This window comes from Heteronotia binoei, chromosome 4, assembly GCF_032191835.1.
Source record: "Heteronotia binoei isolate CCM8104 ecotype False Entrance Well chromosome 4, APGP_CSIRO_Hbin_v1, whole genome shotgun sequence".
Lineage (NCBI taxonomy): Eukaryota > Metazoa > Chordata > Lepidosauria > Squamata > Gekkonidae > Heteronotia > Heteronotia binoei.
In genome coordinates, this window is record NC_083226.1 from 156,370,162 (window position 1) to 156,387,700 (window position 17,539).

The 17,539-nt window shown below is 42.1% G+C and overlaps 1 protein-coding gene across 1 annotated transcript in view; it reads right to left on the reverse strand.

The window, feature by feature from the left end:
* SLC1A3 (solute carrier family 1 member 3) overlaps positions 1 to 10,680 on the reverse strand; it is a 70,897-nt gene extending 60,217 nt beyond the window's left edge. The window contains exon 1 of the mRNA XM_060236074.1: positions 10,428 to 10,680. Within this exon, the coding sequence (XP_060092057.1) occupies positions 10,428 to 10,608 (181 nt within the window). The 5' untranslated portion in view covers positions 10,609 to 10,680. The remainder of the gene's footprint in view (positions 1 to 10,427) is intronic.
* Between the last annotated feature and the right edge of the window lie 6,859 nt (positions 10,681 to 17,539).

The following is a 17,539-nucleotide window of genomic DNA, read 5'->3' on the forward strand; positions in this document are numbered from 1 at the left end:
GCTGTGCTTAGCAAGAGAAATAGCAATGAAAAAAAAATGTTGTTTGGATCCAACCTCTGACTAGATCTTCACTGAATTAACACAAGTGAGGGCGCAATCCATATTCCAACATACATGCACCCAGAAGCTTTGAGCCTTGTAATTAATTTCAGGAGGAAAATGAGATAAACAGTAGAGTGAAAAAGAGATCAAAATATTACTATGCTATTTTAAGTCAGCTGTATATACAGCTTGGTTGTTCTAGTTCAGATAAGATTTTCTTACTTTTCATGGATGATGAAAAAAGATATTATTATTATTATATGAAATCTGCCTTGCAATCCATCCATGCTGGCTAGGTAACCTGGTGTCAATGTAAATACATCCTCTAGAAAGGTAACAATTATAATGTGAAGAAGAAGAGTTGGATTTATACTCCTCCCTTCATTTGGGGTGCATTCACACTACATTAACTAATGCGTTTTACATCTGGATTTTTGCTATTCTTACGCAGTAAAAATCCGGATGTTAAACACACTAGTTAGTGTAGTGTGAATGCACCCTTGGAGTCTCAGAGTGGGTTATAGTCTCCTTTCCCTTCCTCTCCCCACACAAGACACCCTGTGAGGTAGGTGGGGCTGAGAGAGCTCTCCTATAACTGCTCTTGAGCAGAACAACTCTGATAGAACTTGTAGCTGACCCAAGGTCACATCAGCAGGTGCAAATGGAGGGGTGGGAAATCAAACCTGGTTCTCCCATATAAGAGTCTGCACACTTAACCACTACACCACACTGGCTTAGTTGAAGACTTACCGTAAGTCATGTGTAAAGCCAAGCATGTGAATCAGCCGAAGCACAGTGTAGCCTAGCTCCAAGTTCAGATCTTTATCCATTTCGAACAAGCAAAAATAATCCATTAATCCCTGAGTTATGTAGGACAGGGAGCTCGACCAGCAGCCTGCAGGGATAATATTTCTAGGAAATTTGGGCAGGGTGGAACATGCCATAATTCATAGTCCATTAGTAAATGAAAATCATAAGGAAAGAGACTGCTAATACAGTTTTCCGAATAAAACAAAGTATCAAAAGCATGAAAAACTTGAAAAAACCTAAAACTGCTGGTCCGTTATTTTCCAGTTTTTTCCAGTAATATTGCCCTGATTTGGATAGCCCAGGCTAGCCTGATCTCATTAGATCCCAGAAGCTAAGCAGGGTTGGCTCTTGATAGTGTTTGGATGGGAGATCATCAAGGAATACTCAGATTGCTACACAGAGGCAGGCAATGGCAAACCACTCGTTTCTCTATTTCCAAACACCAGCATTAGTGCAAGACTCTCAGTTTTAATAAAATTCCCTTGTACTCATTAGATTAAGTTATCATAAATTCTGCTCAAAAGGTCACAAAACCCTTTCAGTCTGTTCAAGCGACAAATACAATTGCACTGGCATTACAAATTTAAGATAAACAAAGGCAATCTTGCACAGAAATAGGGCTGCCAACCTTCAGGTTAGGCCTGGAGATCTCCCGGAATTACAACTGTTCTCTAGATGACAGAGTTTTGTTCCCCTGAACAAAATGGCTGCTCAGGAAGGTTCATAGAATTGCAAGCTTCAGCTTGGGAAATACCTAAAGGTTTTGGGGGTGGAGCCTGAGGACGGCAGGGTTTGGGGAGGGGAGGGACTTCAATGTAGTGTAATGCCAGAGAGTCCATCTTCCAAAGCGACCATTTGCTCCAGGTGAATTGATCTAGCCTAGAAAAAGGTTCTAATCCCAGGAGATCTCCAGCAACCACTTGGAGCCTGGTAATCCTAGGAGGGTGGACTCAATGGTATTATACCCACTGAGCTCCCTGCCCCTCCCCCAGACTTGAGCCGCCATAGGCCTTGAGCCACCATAAAGCATGATGCTGAGCTGAAAACTTTCTTGGAGAATTCATATTAAGAACATAAGAACATAAGAGAAGCCATGTTAGATCAGGCCAATGGCCCATCCAGTCCAACATTCTGTGTCACACAGCGGCCAAATATATATATATATATATATATATATATATATATATATATATATATACACACACACACACACACACACACACACACACTGTGGCTAATAGCCACTGATGGACCTCTGCTCCATATTTTTATCTAACCCCTTCTTGAAGGTGGCTATGCTTGTGGACGCCACCACCTCCTGTGGCAGTGAATTCCACATGTTAATCACCCTTTGGGTGAAGAAGTACTTCCTTTTATCCGTTTTAACCTGTCTGCTCAGCAATTTCATCGAATGCCCACGAGTTCTTGTATTGTGAGAAAGGAAGAAAAGTACTTCTTTCTCTACTTTCTCCATCCCATGCATTATCTTGTAAACTTCTATCATGTCACCCCTCAGTCGACGTTTCTCCAAGCTAAAGAGCCCTAAGCGTTTCCTATTCCCATATCGTTATTAAAAATAATAGCAGTGAGGAACGCATCGGGAAGTGCACCAGTAAGCGTCATTGAACGGGGACGTCTTTGTTGAAATTTAATAGAGCACTCTTTGCTGGAAGAGTGACAATCGAAGCAGGACTTTTAAAGTCGGCAGCCTGCACTTCGGGACTCCTTTTTGGAATATTTTTCATGAATTGTTTTTGTATTTTGCATTTTGTATATGCACTTTATTACATAGTAATTTGTCACTATAACGGTTGTGTTGTATATATATTGTCCTCCCCCAGACTTGGCAACCCAACACTGAAGGGTCACCTGCCATTTAACAAACATTATCACAGTGGAAGACAATGGCAGGAGGTCTGGGAGGGGGAGGAAGAAAGTGGAAACAGGAAGGAGAAAGTAGCAGTGGGGGGTGATGGGACAGCTGGGTGGAAGAGAAGGTGATAGGGAAGGCTATAAGGAGGAAGAAGCAGACGTAGCAACAGGAGAGTCGTGTGAGAGAAAGGCAGTGACTGGAAGGTCGGGATCTGAACAAGGGAAGAGAAAGCAGGGGCCAGTGATAAAGCTGCCAGGTCTAGGTTGGGGAATACCTGGAGGCTTGGGGGTGGACCCCAGGTAGGGCAGGGTTTAGAGAAGGGAGCGACCTCAGCAGGATATAATACCATAGTGTCCACCTTCCAAAGTGCCCGTTTTCTCTAGGTGAATTGATCTCTGTTGTAATCCCAGGAGACCTCCAGCCACCATCTGGAGGTTCACAAGCCTAGCTAGTGGAGCAGGATGGGAACTCCAAATGCACAATGAAGAGTTTGCTCCTAAGACTGTTTATGGGGTTTCAAGTGTCCTGATTCCTGGCTGTCAAGTACAGGACTCTTTTTCTAGCAGGAGCTCCTCTTCATATTAGGCCACTCCCCCTTGATGTAGTCAATCCTCCAAGTACTTAGAAGGCTCTTAGTACAGGGCCTACTGTAAGCTCCAGGAGGATGGACTACATCAGGGGGTGTGGCCTAATATGCAGAGAAGCTCCTGCTAGAAAAAGAGCCTAGCAGCCTTAACTAATTCACATTGCAAGCTTCAAACGCTTTTTGCTTGGGAGGAGCTCAGAATGTTCGCTTGCAATGACAGCTGGTCATGGGCAATGGGGGGGAATCTGATTGGTTCTTTTCATCTGGAGAGAGGAAGTGGCCGAAGAGCAAAGAATAACAGCAGTGAAGTTATCTTGGCTGAAGAGGGAAAAGCAGATGCAGACGACTGGAGATTTAGCGAATTCTTCCCTTGAACGGGAAGTCTCTGTTGCTGCTGATAAATTTATATTGGATTTTTTTGGGTTAATCTTTAGTTAGTTTGTTAGACCATAAGACTGTTGCCTTTTTAAAGTCAGACCTGTACATTGTTTCATTTGGGGCTTGCAGTAACTGGGCAATTCTCTTCTTGCTTCTACATTCAATTTCTTTGATTACATTCAGGAGCCAGGATCTAAACCAATGATTTTTGGTTGAATTACAATAATTTTGAGCAGTCCCTCCTGAAGTATTTCTACTTCCAGTACATTGTATTTGTTTCAGGGACTCTTTCTCTCATGTATGCTTGTGTAGTGTATGTTTGTGTAGCTATATTTATGAAAAAGTTGAACATGGCTCCTGGTTTACCAATTCTAAAGCCTGATTATTCCCCTGGAGTACTGAGTTATGTGACCCAAGGCTCTTCAGGACCCAAGATCTGCCTTCAAAACCTCATTGTGACAGGAATGCAGGCCTCAGACAGCATCAAAACAGAGATGGCCGACAGAGAGGCTGGAGGCGGAGCAGGAGATGGCAAATGTGAGATTAGAGGATGAGAGAACAGGTCTCTCCAGAAAGAGGTTAGTGACATTTAAAGACCATTTTACTAGCCAGCCTTTTCTGTATCTGTAACAGGAGAATAAACTTTATCTGTGATTAGAATAAGGTCCCCCCCCCCCAAAAGGTAGTCCCCTGTGCAAGCGCCAGTTGTTTCTGACTCTGGGGTGATGTTGCATTGCAATGTTTTCATGGCAGACTTTTTTACAGGGTGGCTTGCCATTGCCTTCCCCAATCATCTACACTTCCCCCACCCACCTCAGCAAGCTGGGTACTCATTTTATCGACCTTGGAAGAATGGAAGGCTGAGTAAACCTTGAGCCCGCTACCTGAACCCAGCTTCTGCCGGGATTAGGATTGCCAATCCCCAAGTGGGGCAGGAAAAAAGGCACAAGCTTCCACGTTAACAAGCCTCAAAATAATTTCACCAAATAAATACATTATCCATCAATAATAAATATTCTCATATCTAGCACACAAATATTGATGCATACAAACGAGAACATCTGCTCCCCCCACAGCACTCCACAGTCTTTTATGATGCCACCACAGCAATTTCCTCAGGTGTGAAAATTGGGAGGAAGCTTCTCAAAGTAAGTATTCTTAAAAGAGTCCCATGCTCCATTTGAAAATTTCTTGAATTCTATGCAGCTTGGCAATAACACCCAGCGACAAGGCCATACTTGTATCCTCGTTTCACTCCAGCTTCGACGAGCTTTATATTAATCCAATACCAACACTTCAGATACAGGCAGTCATAAGACACGCTCCATCTTATTTCAATGCAAAGATGGAGCATGTCTTATGACTGCCTGTATTTGTGGGGGGAGCAGATGTTCTTGTTTGTATGCATCACCACCCCCAAAGTCCCCAGATATTTCTTGAACTGGACTTGGAAACCCTAGCCAGGCTCAAACTCAGCTCGTGAGCAGAGCTTTGACTGCGGTACTGCAGCTTTACCACTCTGCACCATGGGGTTGCTAGGTCCAAAATAGAAAGGGGCAAATGAAAATATTTAAAGTAATAATCACTCAGGTGTCATATTAAAGCAAATTTCTGATTCAAGTGAGAATCCCTTTTAAACTAGGATTCCTCTAAAATCCCTCTCCCAACAATAAATTTCAGTTCAAAGCAACTTCCTTTGAATGCAAAATAATAGAATCCATGAGTTGCAAGAGGACCACCAAGTTCAACCCATCCACAACTCCTTCCTAAACCAGAATCCTACAAATATTGTTCTATAACAGGCTAATCCACATAATCGGGGCAGCAGTGTCCTACAAAGAGCTAGGGCACAGCCAATAGGATATGGCACATTTGGAAGTGTTTTGAGATATTTAACTCAAGATTTTTCAGATTACTTTTTCAAAACTAAGTGTGTCCTAATATAAACTAATCATCCCCCTGCCTACAAGAGAGTGGTAGCTATACAACAAGCATACAAATGGTAAAGCTAACAGCATCTTTACTGAAGGTATAAGTAGCAAAGTTGTGCATTTAAACTGTGCGAGACTCTACACCTTGCTTCAATTGGGAAATGGGCAAAAAAGGCATTTTAAAACAGTACTTTCTTTTGCAAGGACTGAATGTTACTCCATTATGGTTTTGGTACGAAGTCTCTGTCTTCTCCCACGGTAATCCTGCTAGTCTGTGTGGTAGGGTTGTCAGGCCCAGCCAGCAAGAGACTGGGGACATGGGGGTGGGGGTGGCCATCAGCAATGATGTGATGTCACTTCTGAGGAAACCTGAAAGTGATGCCTTGCCTTTCCAGTAATCTCCAGAAATTCTACTGTACAGCCACTGAAGTTTTTTTTGTGATTACTAGATGGGTCTGAGATTACTTCCAGGTCCCCCCCCCCCCAAAAAAAGGTCAGTCCTCTCTAGGAATCACAACAACTTCTATGATTTTACCACTAAATTTCTGGTAATTCCTAGGGAGGCATGACATTATTTCCACTTTTAAAAGATCTATCTCCTGCCAGCTGCTGGGTGCTTGCAGTAAATCTCCTGCCCCCAGTGGGCACTTGGTGACCCTACAGTGTGGACATTTCTTCCTGGCTTTAGTCACAAAGTGTGTTCTTTCTCCTTATAATTGCCTGAACCTTTGAAGTGCTCTTACATGACTGCCTGTTGGTTCTTTGCGTTATTGATTAGAAAAAACAATACCCATGCACAAAGAAAAGAGCCATTGCTATAAGCAGGTAGCCCTCAGTGTTCCCTCTAAACTGAGTTAATGTGAGCTAGCTCACAGATTTTTAGCCTCCATCTCACACATTTTTGTCTTAGCTCAGGAAAAATGGCCCTAGAGCACACTAATTCATGCCGTAGCTCACAACTTTAATTCCAATAGCTCACAACGTAGAATTTTTGCTCACAAGGCTCTGCAGCTTAGAGGGAACATTGGACAAGACATGTTAGTCCATTTAGGGACATTATATTGATTTATCATTGTCTTTATGCAGTTTTCTGAGCCACCATTTTAAGGCAAATTCCAACAGGCTAGGCCATTACACAGGGCAGGTGGTCCACTATCATGATATGTATAAGTCACATTTGTTTCTTTTCCCTCTGTTTTTTTTTCTTTACCCAGCTTGAGGAAGAGTTCAATAAACTGTAAAACTGGGTCATGTTTTTGTAACTGTTGTTATTAAATACGATAAGATCATTTTGCTCAAACTCAATCGTCAAACGAACCATTTGAAAATGTTACTGTGAAACCGTATACCAAGACCTTCTGTTATAGTGACATAATTTCATTTCTGGAAGCTCAGAAAGACAGATATTCCATGAACTAAGCTTTCCAAACTTTATCCCTTGCAACAGAGACATTTCAGAATACACTGGTCCACTGGAACTGAAGTTTCCACATTAGGTTTCATATTGACAATTGTCAAATACTACTAAGGGAAGAGAAGCAATTTATATGACACCTGCTCCAATGAACACACAAGTGGAAGCAATGATTGGGGGGGATCACAGCAAGGTCTTAAAATTATCTAGCCATTCACTTCCACAGGAAATAGCTTATGTCGTGGTTCTGCTCTTGAGAATGGTGTAATGTGTGCATGGAAAAGTTAAGCAAGATTACCCATTCCCTTCCATGAAAGGTCAAATTGTGACGCCCCTCCTCCAAATTCAGTGAATAGAAGCTGCAATCTCAGTCCATCTTTGGCTCTAACCTTACATGGCTCGTTCAAATAGACTGCTCATATGAATAATATTTTTGCAGACATGAGCAGTTGGCAGACTGTCAGAAATTCATCCAAATGACCATTAGGAAAAAAGGTGTGGAAGTGTTTTCTTTCAGTGATATTTATTGTTGTAATATCCTAGGAAGATACATCCATCAGTCCTTCAAGTCCATTGCTTAATGGGAGTTAAGGCAGCAAGTTCTTCAACAGACATTTCTACAAAGAAGATGATATTGGATTTATATCTTGCCCTTTTCTCTGAATCTCAGAGTCCCAGAATGGTTTACAATCTTTTTTACTTTCCTCCCCCACAACTGACACCCCGTGAAGTAGCCGGAGCTGAGAGAGCTCTCATAAAAGCTGCCCTTTCAAGGACAGCTCTGCAAGAGCTATGGCTGACCCAAGGCCATTCCAGCAGCTGCAGGTGGAGGAATGGGGAATCAAAACCGGTTCTCCCAAATAAGAGTCCCTGCCCTTAATCACTATACCAAACTGGCTCTCTAGATTTCTGATGCATGAGTTTCACAAAGCAATCAGTCTTTTAACTGAATAGTTTTATAAATAATATACTAAGATTATTTATTGCTTGAGTCTAGACATCAATCTATTTAGCTTTTCTTAGAATACGTGCGGTCTGATGAATTATTACAACTAACTCAAGGGGAGCTCAGCGGATCAGTGCCATAGTGAGAAGCTACCTTTAAAGCCACTCTGAGATTTTAGAAGGAAGGACAATACTCATATAATGAGGAGCTTAAATATTTGTTCAGATTGTTTAACTTTTAAAAAAAGAAATAAAGGGCAGCTCTGCCGGAGTATAGTTCTATTTTGATAGTTACATCTTAGACAATGACCCTTCTAAAAGACCACGTTGAGAATTTCTGAAGTTCCACACTGCGCTTCAAAGACATAAGCATGATCTTGAGCAGGGGTGGCCAGACTTGCTTAATGTAAGAGCCGCATAGAATAAACATCAGATGTTTGAGAGCCAAAGGAAGGAAGGAAGATAAGAGAGGGAAGGGATAGGTTGAAAGAAAGCAACTTGAAATGCCTACTTCAAGGCAGCTGGTGGGGGCTTTGAGAGCCACACAATATGTGTGAAAGAGCCACATGTGGCTCCCAAGCGTCAAGGCCATCCCTGGTCTTGAGAGTCAAATCCGTTTCTTGAAATGAATAAAAGCATGAATGATCAGGAATTTGGTAGCTCTTTTGAAACAGCACCTGTGCACAAACATCGGATCTCACGTGCATGTTCCCTTAATTTTAGCATGAGAGTATTTCACATCAGATTGTGTCCACGAAAGTGGTTAGAATATATTTTAGACCAGACTTACGGGTTGGGTGTACTTTTGAATTTGCTCATAGTCTCACTGAAACAGGCACCCCTTCCTTTAAAAAACACAGAACTTTGATGTGTATGTGATTCCTACAGGGCTTTAGTAAGCAAACTGCATCTGTCCCTTTGGTTCTAACAAGCCAAATTACTTTTAATAATCCTCAAAACTTCAAACTCTCCAAAAAGAGAATACAGATTTGTTTGCGGAAATCACAATTCTAAACCACGCACACCAAACTTGGATGAAATCTTTTCTTCTTCTAAAAAATATTTTCCCACAAAAGATCCAAAGAACTACTTTAAGGGTATCCAAGTCACTGGGCATGACCTGTAGGAATATAAACTCTTCTATCTTGAACAGCAGACTACCATATTATCTCATCAACTGCTTTTAAAACTCTCCTCGATTTCAAAAAAAGCATACCACGAAGCAAATCTGAAACATTCTTGGTGTGTGGATCTACTTCTACTATTCTTCAGATCCAGTTCACCACTGATTTATCGTAAAAAAAGGGTTTTTAATTATTATCTTTGGATTATTGTAAATAAATACAGCATTAAAAACTCCTTACGCTGGCTTTATTTCTTTTAAAACGTCTGTAAACATTGTCCTAATCTGCTTTGCAAACAATACCTAACCGGGCTGCCTTCTGCGTTGCTTGAACAGGTAGACTTCCCATTGGCTACTGAATTTTATGATCAGCACAAGCATTAGAGTGACCTTGGATGTAAGTGGGCAGCACTTCTTTGACTATGAGAAGAAAACCACTATTGAGGAGGTGTGTTTTCATTTCTTTGGAACAATCACTGGGCATCTAAGTCCCTCTAGAATTTATAGGTTGCTTAAGTGAAACAGACACCTTTGGGGAACTGAGTGGGACTGTATAGAGATTGTAGTCAATTTTCTTCCAGAGTATCAACCACTTTGATTAAGCGATCAGATAAAATGATTAAGATTTTTTTTTCAGGTGTCAGCAAAATGATGCTTCAAATTTCCTTCTGATTCACTTCTTTTGAATGCTACTGATGTAAACTGAAAAGGTTTCAAGGGTCATTTTGTAAAAAAAGAGGTGCCAGAGCTCATTAGCACAGCTCATTTGCATAACTCATTTGCATATGCCACACACCCCTGACATCATCGGAAGGTGTACTAAATTATATCAGCTCAGCACCTACCTTAAAATGCTTCTTGAATTAGAATTGTCATAATAAAACCCTTCTCCCATCATACTTCTTAAACTGCTTTCTCCTATGTGGCCACAGTGCCATGATGAAGATATCCATTTGTCTGCTTTAGATGTTTTGGTTCTTTTCCCATTTTTGTGGGGGGAAATATTAGAAAATTCGCAAATCTTAGAGTTCAGCAAAATTCTCACAGGGGGTTTGAACAATGGAGGAAGTATTGGCGGGGAGGGTAAGAAAGAAAGAGTACAATAAAATTTAGAGGTTCCGGAGCTCTGCTCCTGTGAGCTCCTGATCAAAATGAGGCCTGGGTTTGTAGGCAGAACTGAAAAATCATACTATGTATAATAAAAACTTTCTCCAGGAGAGGAGTGATCAGATAGAAAAAATAACTCTAAGCCAACAAGTTCTCAATGGGGAAGAACAGTGCATAGAAACACCTCTGTTCTAGAGATGCCTCCATTTTTTACTCACCAACTATGACTGCAATGACAGTGAACAGGACAAAGAAATTCTTCAGCAGGTAACTTTTAACATCATCCTTTGTGATACTTTGCACCCTCTTTTTTGCCAGGACTGTACGGTTCCGAACCCCTTGCTGGAAGCGTTCCATCCTATTGCTAGACCTTGTGTCTTCTCCGTTACTCTTCGTCATCTGTATCTTGGAAATATGTCTTTGTGAATTTGCAATGTTAAAATTTCACCAGAAAAAAATGGAAAGCTTTTTCTTCCGGACCAAGGATAACAAGAACCTAAAAAGAGAGAGAGAATATGGATCAAACTACAAAACCATGAATGGTGACATTTTATCTGACTGGAAAACAGAATTATGTATTTGCAAGAAATATATTGCATGTATCTGCAAGTTACTGATGGAGCTACATTCCGACCCAAGGAATGCATTCAGGAGAGTAAGCCCCATTGAACAGACCTGAGTAGGACTCTAATTAGACCTACTATGAATCACTCTCCTACGATGCTCTCCTATGTACTTCTAAGTCTATTGACTTCAGCGGACTTAGAATGATGTATCTCAGCTTTGGATTACATGGTTCATTTTCAATATGATGTTGGTTTAGGTGGATGGATTTTGCGCTTACTTGTTTTAGTATTAAACATCAGGGCTCTGTAGCTGATGTGATGAAATCACTTTAGATTGATAAAGGAGGAAAGGTGTGATAAAGGAGGAAAGAGCTGCTTGCATCAAGAGAGACAAAACATAAGCACTGTGCACCCACATTGTAATGTTGCCTTGATTTCAAAGGATGAAATTCTAGTACATACTCAATGTCCTCATTGAAATAAATTAGATCTTTCTTTCACTGGATTACGCATTATCATTTGAATACAGTTTACAACCTTTTCTAGATATCTGTACCATATCAAATTTTTGAGATTCTGCATTTCAGATGGATTCCAGAGCAGACGTGTACTAGTTTTTTCTAGCTGTTCCTAAGTGATCCAAATGCTTTGCGCTAGACTTACGGCTAGAAACGAGGAAATCTAAAGTTTCCATCTATTTCCGCAAGATGAGCCATTATTACTATTATTATTATTACATTTACCACTCTTCCACCTTGAGAGGTACTGTTCTCACCATACCAATGTAAAGAGAGCCAATTAAAAGTAAAAACACTTATTATACATACAATTCCAAAATAATGTTTGGCTTTGAAGCCAAACCAAAGACCAGGATCTGCACTTTAACCACTTGATTCTATGGGTGATTTATTGTTATATAATAATTTTATAAAAGTCTCAATTGAAATCCATTCTGCTTTCCTTCAAGCATGCCACAATTGCCTCCTATTATTAATTTATCCAACTTGACAGTGCCGTTCAATACAGCTTGCGCTTCCAGCCTCCTGTTGTGAAAGCTCAGCGGTTCCTCCACAAAAATCAGAGATTGAATCGGGACAGAGATGAGACACAATTATATTCTTTCGACTTGCCTTGGGACACCGAAGATAACATTTTAAAATATCTTTATAAGAAAGTGATCCACCAAGTTATCGAATATCTTTCCCTTTCCCCCATGTTTTAACATTTCTGTCCCTGTCCCTCTTACAATAGCGGAGAGGGATGATATTCATTCATTTGCTATCATCTGGAGAACATAGACAAGCACAGTATTGGCAACAGTTCATACAACTCAAGTATTAGGGTGGATTTGTTCATTTTAAACCCAGTTGGAGATGGAGTCTGTCGGCTTCCCTGCTAGGAGAGTATTCAAGTGACTTCCCACCTACCTGCCCTAACAACTTATGATTCAAATGGGGAGGGAGGACAACTGAGGGAACACCCAAGTGTGATCACACAATCCCGTGAACTAGAAAAGCGATGGTGGAGAGGAAAACCAGGACAGAAATTTCAATCCACAACGCACTCACCTTGTAAAAACTGAACGCTCCAAGCAAAAGCGAGCGGCAAGGACTCCAGCAAGATTCTCCAGAAGACACCAAGAAGATAAAAGAAAAAAAAATGAAAAAAACTAGAAAAACACAACTAAGAAGAGAAAGGGAAGGCTGGCCCGGGACACGAGCTTTGCAGACTGCAACTTACAAACCGCAGCAACTTAAGAAAAGGGGAGGAGTCTGGACTTCAGGAGGGGGAAAAAAATCAAAACAGAAGCGAGAGGGGGAAAGCGTGTGTGTGTGTCCGTGTGACGGGGAGCGCTGGAAGCGGAGCTTCAGGAATATTGATGAGTCTTGGCACCCTGGAAGCGGAATTGCTGCCTTTTGTTTTTCCTTTTAGACCACTTTCACGCTTTGTCAGTTCAGCTTCATTATAAATGCAAAATCTGGAGCTAGGAAGAACCGAAAACTCTCTCTCTCTCTCTCCCTCCTCTTTTGATTAAATGAGAATTCTGTACTTCCAAACTCAATTCTACAGAATCATATTCTCACTTTAGGGGGTTTTTCTTCAAATTGAACTTGCTTTGTGATTTTCTTTGGAAGGCTGGGGGGGGGGCAATCTTCCACGAGAGAGGGGGGAATCTCTGGGAGGGCGACTGGGCAAATCTTTGGGAGGGCGACTGGGCAAATCGTCTTTTCCCTTTCTGCAAAGTTTAACTGGCGCCTTATCAAGAATACAGCAAACGTGATCAGAGATGAGTGATTATTCCTCTCTCGGCTTTGTAGTAACACTAAAAATGCAAGACGGGGCTTGTTCTTTAAGGTCTGGTGTTTTAAAAGTCCTGGAGAGTAAATTCAGTTCCAGCTTGAACTTTCACGCAGCAGAAGTTAGGAACGGTTTGAGGGGGGGGGGGGGGGAGGCTAGGCGGTACCCAAATGCGTCTTTTATTTTGGGCATTTGGGTAAATTCGCATCCCTGTTTTCTGCCCAGAGAGTGCGTTTGGATGCTGAGCACGTTGGAAGCCACTGGACGCTGTCTTGGAAGGCATGTTGGTGGTGGATGCTTCGTGGTGATAGAAAAGCATTTTTTAAAAAGAAAAATTATCCCCCATCAAGAATGCAGTTGCAGTATTGGTGTATTAATGCTCTTATAGTTTCATAAAGTCAAGGTGGTCTTGTCAATTTCCTTTCCATATTTTTACACAAAGATTTTCGGAGATTCACAAAAGAATGGCATGGACAGAGTACACAGAAGGATTAGTTGCAGAAAAAAAAACAGAATCCAACAGCACTTGAGCAGCATGCTAAACTTTTTTTTTTTTTTTTTAAACCCACACTTTCTTACTTGGGAAGAAATCCTCACATTTATTTTTGTGAAATAGCCTGATTTCTGCTTCCCTCCGCCTTCACTGAACTAAGAAATATCTTTACACTGATCTGTAAAGACAATGATTTTAAAAAAAGGGCACACCATGCGTTGAAATGTTTGCTTAGGGCCCTTCCGGATGCTGTGGTTTCCCAGCAAGGGCTTAGGAGGCCTCGCTTAAGTTAGCAGACGATGCGACTCAACAAGCACTTCCCTTCTGGGGGAAGCAGTAATCTAAATAAACCGCTGGTGAACTGTGATTTCTTTTCACACAAATACAAGTGCAACTCTCCCCCTAAGGTTTTAGTGCGGGGGCAGTTTTTCCAAAGTTTTGACATAGATCGCCCAAGTGGGCAGCCGTGTTGGTCTGAAGCAGTAGAACAAAGTAGGAGTCCAGTAGCACCTTTAAGACCGACAAAGTTTCATTCAGAATGTCAGCTTTTGTATGCATGCATACTTCTTCAGACAAGGGAATGGGGTACAATAAGTTCTGCTCACTGTACCCCATTCCCTCATTCCTAGGGGAGGGACGGTGGCTCAGTGGTAGAGCATCTGCTTGGGAAGCAGAAGGTCCCAGGTTCAATCCCTGGGATCTCCAAAAAAGGGTCCAGGCAAATAGCTTAGCTTGAGACCCTGGAGAGCCGCTGCCAGTCTGAGAAGACAATACTGACTTTGATGGACCAAAGGTCTGATTCAGTATAAGGCAGCTTCATATGTTCATATGAAAGCGTAGCTTCTGAATAAAACTTTGTTGGTCTTAAAGGTGCTACTGGACTCATAGATGGCCCAAGCCAGTCTGATCTCATCAGATCACAGAAACTAAGCAGGGACAGTCCTGTTTAGTATTTGGATGGGAGACCACCAAGGAAGTCCAGGGTCACTATGCAAAGGCAGGCAATGGCAAGCCACCTCTGGTCATCTCTTGCCTTGAAAACCCTACTGGGTCACCATAAATCAGGTGTGACTTGCTGGTGCTTTCCATCACCAGATTCTCCAAGGTCCAATTGGCTAGTGCTTGTGGCATTACTGCTACTCACGCCCCCCCCCCCGCCTTCCTGATTTTGAGAAGTGAAGTGAAAGAGGAATGGGCATTTGAAAATGACCCCCAATCTGCTGTTTTTCAGATGAACTCTTGCAAATACACATCTGGAAACAGCAGATTGGGGGACACAGCAAGGAAGAATTATACATGCCTGCCAATGTTCTCTCTAAGCTGCAGGGTCTTGTGAGCACAAATTCTACTTTGTGAGCTACTGGCATTAAAGTTGTGAGCTACTGCATAAATTAGTGTGCTCTGGGGTCATCCTTCCTGAGCTAAGACAGAAATCTGTGAGCCGGAGGCTAAACATCTGTGAGCTAGCTCACGCTAACTCAGCTTAGAGGGAACATTGATGCCTGCTGTCCTTTCTGTGCTCAAAATTGCTCCTTCCTTACAAATAGCAGCAATTTGTTTCAGAGGGTAGCTCTGCAGAATGACAGATAGATTTGAGTCCATTAGCGCCTTAGAGACCAACAAGTGTTTCAGGGTCAAGATGGGAAGCCAGCTTACTCCGTCTGTAGCACTAGAAAAGAGCGAAAGTCCAGTAGCACCTTTAATAAAATTTGTGGCAGGGTATGTGAGTTACAAAGCCCCATGGCACAGAGTGGTAAAGCTTCAGTACTGCAGTCCGAGCTCTCTGCTCATGACCTGAGTTTGATCCCTGTTGAAGCTGGGTTCAGGTAGCCAGCATGAGGTTGACTCAGCCTTCCATCCTTCTGAGGTTGGTCAAATGAGTACCCACCTTGCTGGGGGGGAAGTGTAGATGACTGGGGAAGGCAATGGCAAACCACCCTGTAAAAAGTCTGTCATGGAAACGTCATGATGCGATGTCACTCCAGAGTCGGAAACGACTGGTGCTTGCACAGGGAACTAACTTTACCTTTATGTGAGTCACAGCTCACTTCTTCAGAGACGTATCTTCTTGGTCTTTCATTAGACACTTTTCAGATAATATGTCATTAGACACAGAAAGGCCCCAAAGACATGCTACATGGAACTCTACAAAGTTTGAGTCCAGGGGCACTTTTAAGACCAGCAAATTTGATTCTAGGTATAAGCTTTCATGTGTACGTACACTTCTTCAGATACATTGTAAACCAAACTTTACAGAACTCTGTATTGCTTTTCTGAATTGGTTTTTTGTGTGTGTGTTTGTGTGTGTGTTCAGGGGTTAACTCAACTAAAAAGCATCCTCAAAAATTACAAGTGAACACAGAAGGATGATAAGAGCTACCCACCCCCCGCCTCCTCAACATAATTTTCTCTCGTGAATGTACAAATAGCTGAAGGGGTGATTTGAGCTGGAAAATTACCAAGGGGAAAAGGTTAAGCAGCATTCTCTCCTGGCTTGCGCTTCCTGCTATTCAGATCAACAGCCTATTGAGGCTTCTTTAGGTTTAACAATTTTTTTTTAAAGTAACACTGAACTCCATGCAATATATCCAGATACAAACATTAACATATGTTTGCCATCATGTCACAACTGACTTATGGTAACCCTGAAGGCTTTCAGAGGCAAGAGACATTCAGAGGTTGTTTGCTGTTGCCTACCTTTGTATAGTGATCCTGGTGTTTCTTGGTGGTCTCCCATTCAAATTCAGACCAAGGCCAACCCTCATTAACTTCCAAGATCTGATGAGATCAGGCTATCCAGGTCGAGGCATTAACACATGTACTAACTAATATACCCTCAAATAGATTTGTCAAGCACCTGTTTTATTTTCTATAATATAGTGGGTTCAAAGCATCGAGGAGACGAGGCAAGTGTGATAACAGCTCTTTATTAGAGGCAGCATGGTATAGGGCTGCCCGAGCAAGACTGGAGAATGGCCCATGGGCCAAACCTATATACAACTATTGGTTCCTGCGTAAGCACATTATTGGGTCATTCCAACAGGCAGGGGGCCTGTGACTGGTGTAGGGCAGGAGGTATTTGGATCCTACTGTCCCTTGTTCCCAAGTCCCCAAGCTCTGCTCTCATGGCTCCAATGAGCCAGGCAGGAATCACATACTAAAACCATATACATAATATTTTCTTTTTTTACATTCCAACTGAAAACCTATTTATTTTCCCTCGTATCATTTGGTTAACTAGCTTTTCACTATGTTCTTCTGACTTATCTGTTGTACTTTGCTTTGCAATTGCATACAATTCTTTTTAATCATCTCATTGCAATACTGTTTTAAATCAGTGTTATAAGGTGCCTTGAGGACTATGTTGTTTGAAAGACAGCCTAGATTTTTAAAAGACAAAGTAAACCCAATAATGTCTGTGATACATATGGATCCATGCTGTGATCCTAAGCACATATTGACATAATAGAACATCACAAAAACAATCAGGTTGGATAGTCTCCTGAATTTCACAGGGCGTTTTCGCACTCACCTTCAAGTGGCGCGACCACCCTCTTCACGCCGGAGGATCTGCAGGGATTTCGCATAAGAAGCGCCGGAGCAGCCAAAAGAGACGGCGACTTCCGTCGCAAAAGCCGCTCAAACGTTTTCCTGCTTCTTGGCGGTTTCCGTTTGAGCGGGTTTCGCGACGGAACTTTCCGGCTCTTTTGGCTGCTCCGGCGCTTCTTATGCGAAATCCCTGCAGATCCTCCGGCGTGAAGAGGGTGGTCGCGCCACTTGAAGGTGAGTGCGAAAACGCCCACAGTGATGGGGTATAGCTACAGAAAAGACTAGCAGCCCAAATCCAAGAGTCTTAGAGCCAGTGTGAACATAAGAACATAATAAAAGCCATGTTGGATCAGGCCAATGACCCATCCAGTCCAACACTCTGTGTCACACAGTGGCAAAAAAAATGAGATATATATATACACAC